This window comes from Palaemon carinicauda, unplaced genomic scaffold, assembly GCF_036898095.1.
Source record: "Palaemon carinicauda isolate YSFRI2023 unplaced genomic scaffold, ASM3689809v2 scaffold1921, whole genome shotgun sequence".
In the NCBI taxonomy this organism is placed as follows: domain Eukaryota; kingdom Metazoa; phylum Arthropoda; class Malacostraca; order Decapoda; family Palaemonidae; genus Palaemon; species Palaemon carinicauda.
The window spans coordinates 32,665-35,000 of record NW_027169504.1 but is presented as its reverse complement, the minus strand read 5'-3'; the positions used below and the strand labels follow the sequence as shown (position 1 = coordinate 35,000).

Here is a 2,336-nt window from a genome sequence, read left to right as displayed (position 1 = left end):
ATTTGGTTGAACGCGTCTCGACCGTGGCCTAGTTGATGTCACGCTTATTTCACCATTTGGGCTGATTGTAATTCGATGGTGGCATAATTCACATCACAGTGATTTCATCATTTGGTTGACCGTGGTTCGACTGGGGCAAAGCTGAGGTCACACTAATTTCATCGTTTGGGGTGACAATATTTGACTATGGCAAATGTGACGTCACGATGATTTCATCATTTAGTGACCGTGGTTGGACTGAAGCAAAGCTGGGGTCACGCTGATTTCATCATTTGGTTGACCACAGTCTGACTGTGGAACAGTTGACGCCGCACTGATTTCTACATTTGGTTAGTCGTAGTTCGACCGTAGCATCATTGATGTCACGCTGAATTTCATCATTTGGCTGACTGTGATTCGATGGTGGCACAGTTAAAGTCACACTGATTTTGTCCTTTGGTTGACCATGGTTTGAATGTGAGACGATTGATGTTATGCTGATTTCGTTATAAGCCTGACCACCATTTGATTGTGGCACAGTTGGCATATTGCTGATTTCGTCATTTGGTTGAAAGCAATTAGATTGTGGCCCAATTGACGTAGCGATAACTCCGTCATATGTTTACCGTGATTTGACTGTGGCAAAGCTTATGTCACACGGATTTCATCATTTGGTTGACCATGGTTCGACTGTGGCAAAGGTGGACATCGCACTTGATTTCATCATTTGGTTGACCATTTTTTGACTGTGGCTAAACTGAGGTCACACTAATTTCATTGTTTGGGTTGACCATGGTTCGACTGTGGCAAAGTTGATGTCTCGCTGATTTATCGTTTCGTTGATCATGGTTCGACTGTGGCAAAGTTGATGTCACGCTGATTTCATCATTTGGTCGACCATGGATTGACTGTCGCAAAGTTGATGACACGCTGATTTTATCGTTTGGTTAATCAAGGTTCGACTGTGGCAAAGTTCACGTAATGTTGATTTCATCATTTGGTCGACCATGGTTCGACCGTGGCAAAGTTGATGTCACACTAATTTCATCGCTTGGTTGACCATAGTTTGACTGTGGCAAAGGTGACATCACACTGATTTCATCAATCAGTTGACCATGGTTTGACTGTGGCAAAGCTGAGGTCACACTAATTTCATAGCTTGGTTGAGCATGGTTTGACTGAGGCAAAGGTGACATCACACTGATTTCATCATTTAGTTGACCATGGTTCGACTGTGGCAAAGCTGAGGTCACACTAATTTCATAGCTTGGTTGACCATGGTTTGACTGTGGTAAAGGTGACATCACACTGATTTCATCAATTAGTTGATCATGGTTTGACTGTGGCAAAGCTGAGGACACACTAATTTCATCGCTTGGTTGAGCATGGTTTGACTGAGGCAAAGGTGACATCACACTGATTTCATCATTTAGTTGACCATGGTTCGACTGTGGCAAAGCTGAGGTCACACTAATTTCATAGCTTGGTTGACCATGGTTTGACTGTGGTAAAGGTGACATCACACTGATTTCATCAATTAGTTGATCATGGTTTGACTGTGGCAAAGCTGAGGACACACTAATTTCATCGCTTGGTTGAGCATGGTTTGACTGAGGCAAAGGTGACATCACACTGATTTCATCATTTAGTTGACCATGGTTCGACTGTGGCAAAGCTGAGGTCACACTAATTTCATAGCTTGGTTGACCATGGTTTGACTGTGGTAAAGGTGACATCACACTGATTTCATCAATTAGTTGATCATGGTTCGACTGTGGCAAAGCTGAGGACACACTAATTTCATCGGTTGGTTGAGCATGGTTTGACTGAGGCAAAGGTGACATCACACTGATTTCATCAATTAGTTGACCATAGTTTGATTGTGGCAAAGTTGATGTCACACTAATTTCAGCGTTTGATTGACAATGGTTTGACTGTGGCAAAGTGGAAGTCACACTGATTTCATCATTTGGTTGACCATGGTTTGATTGTGGTAAAGATAACGTTATGCTGATTTCATCATTTGGGTATTCACGGTTGGGCTGTGGCCCAGTTGGCATCACACTAATTTTGTTATTTGGTTGACCATGGTTTGAATGTGGGACAATTGATGTCATGCTGATTTCATCATATGCTTGCCCACCGTTCGATTATGGCACAGTTGACATTACGCTGATTCCGTTGTTTGGTTGACCGTGATTAGATTTTGGGCCAGTTGACGTAGTGATAATTTCATCATAGTGTGGTTCGATTGTGGCAAAGTTGACGTCACGCAGATTTAGTCATGTGGTTTACCGTGGTTCAACTGTGGCAAAGTTGACGTCACGCTGATTTCATAATTTGGGTGATCGTGGTTG

General features: G+C 42.8%; 1 protein-coding gene across 1 annotated transcript; it reads right to left on the bottom strand.

The window, feature by feature from the left end:
* Nucleotides 1-953: 953 nt before the first annotated feature.
* Nucleotides 954-2,096, bottom strand: LOC137635889 (histone-lysine N-methyltransferase 2D-like). Its single transcript, XM_068368325.1, has one exon. It carries the CDS (start codon nucleotides 2,094-2,096, stop codon nucleotides 954-956), a length of 1,143 nt encoding a protein of 380 aa, XP_068224426.1.
* Between the last annotated feature and the right edge of the window lie 240 nt (nucleotides 2,097-2,336).

Excerpts from the sequence above, each read along its gene's own strand:
- LOC137635889 (XM_068368325.1), bottom strand. The coding sequence starts at position 2,096 with ATGACATCAATTGTCCCACATTCAAACCATGGTCAACCAAATAACAAA.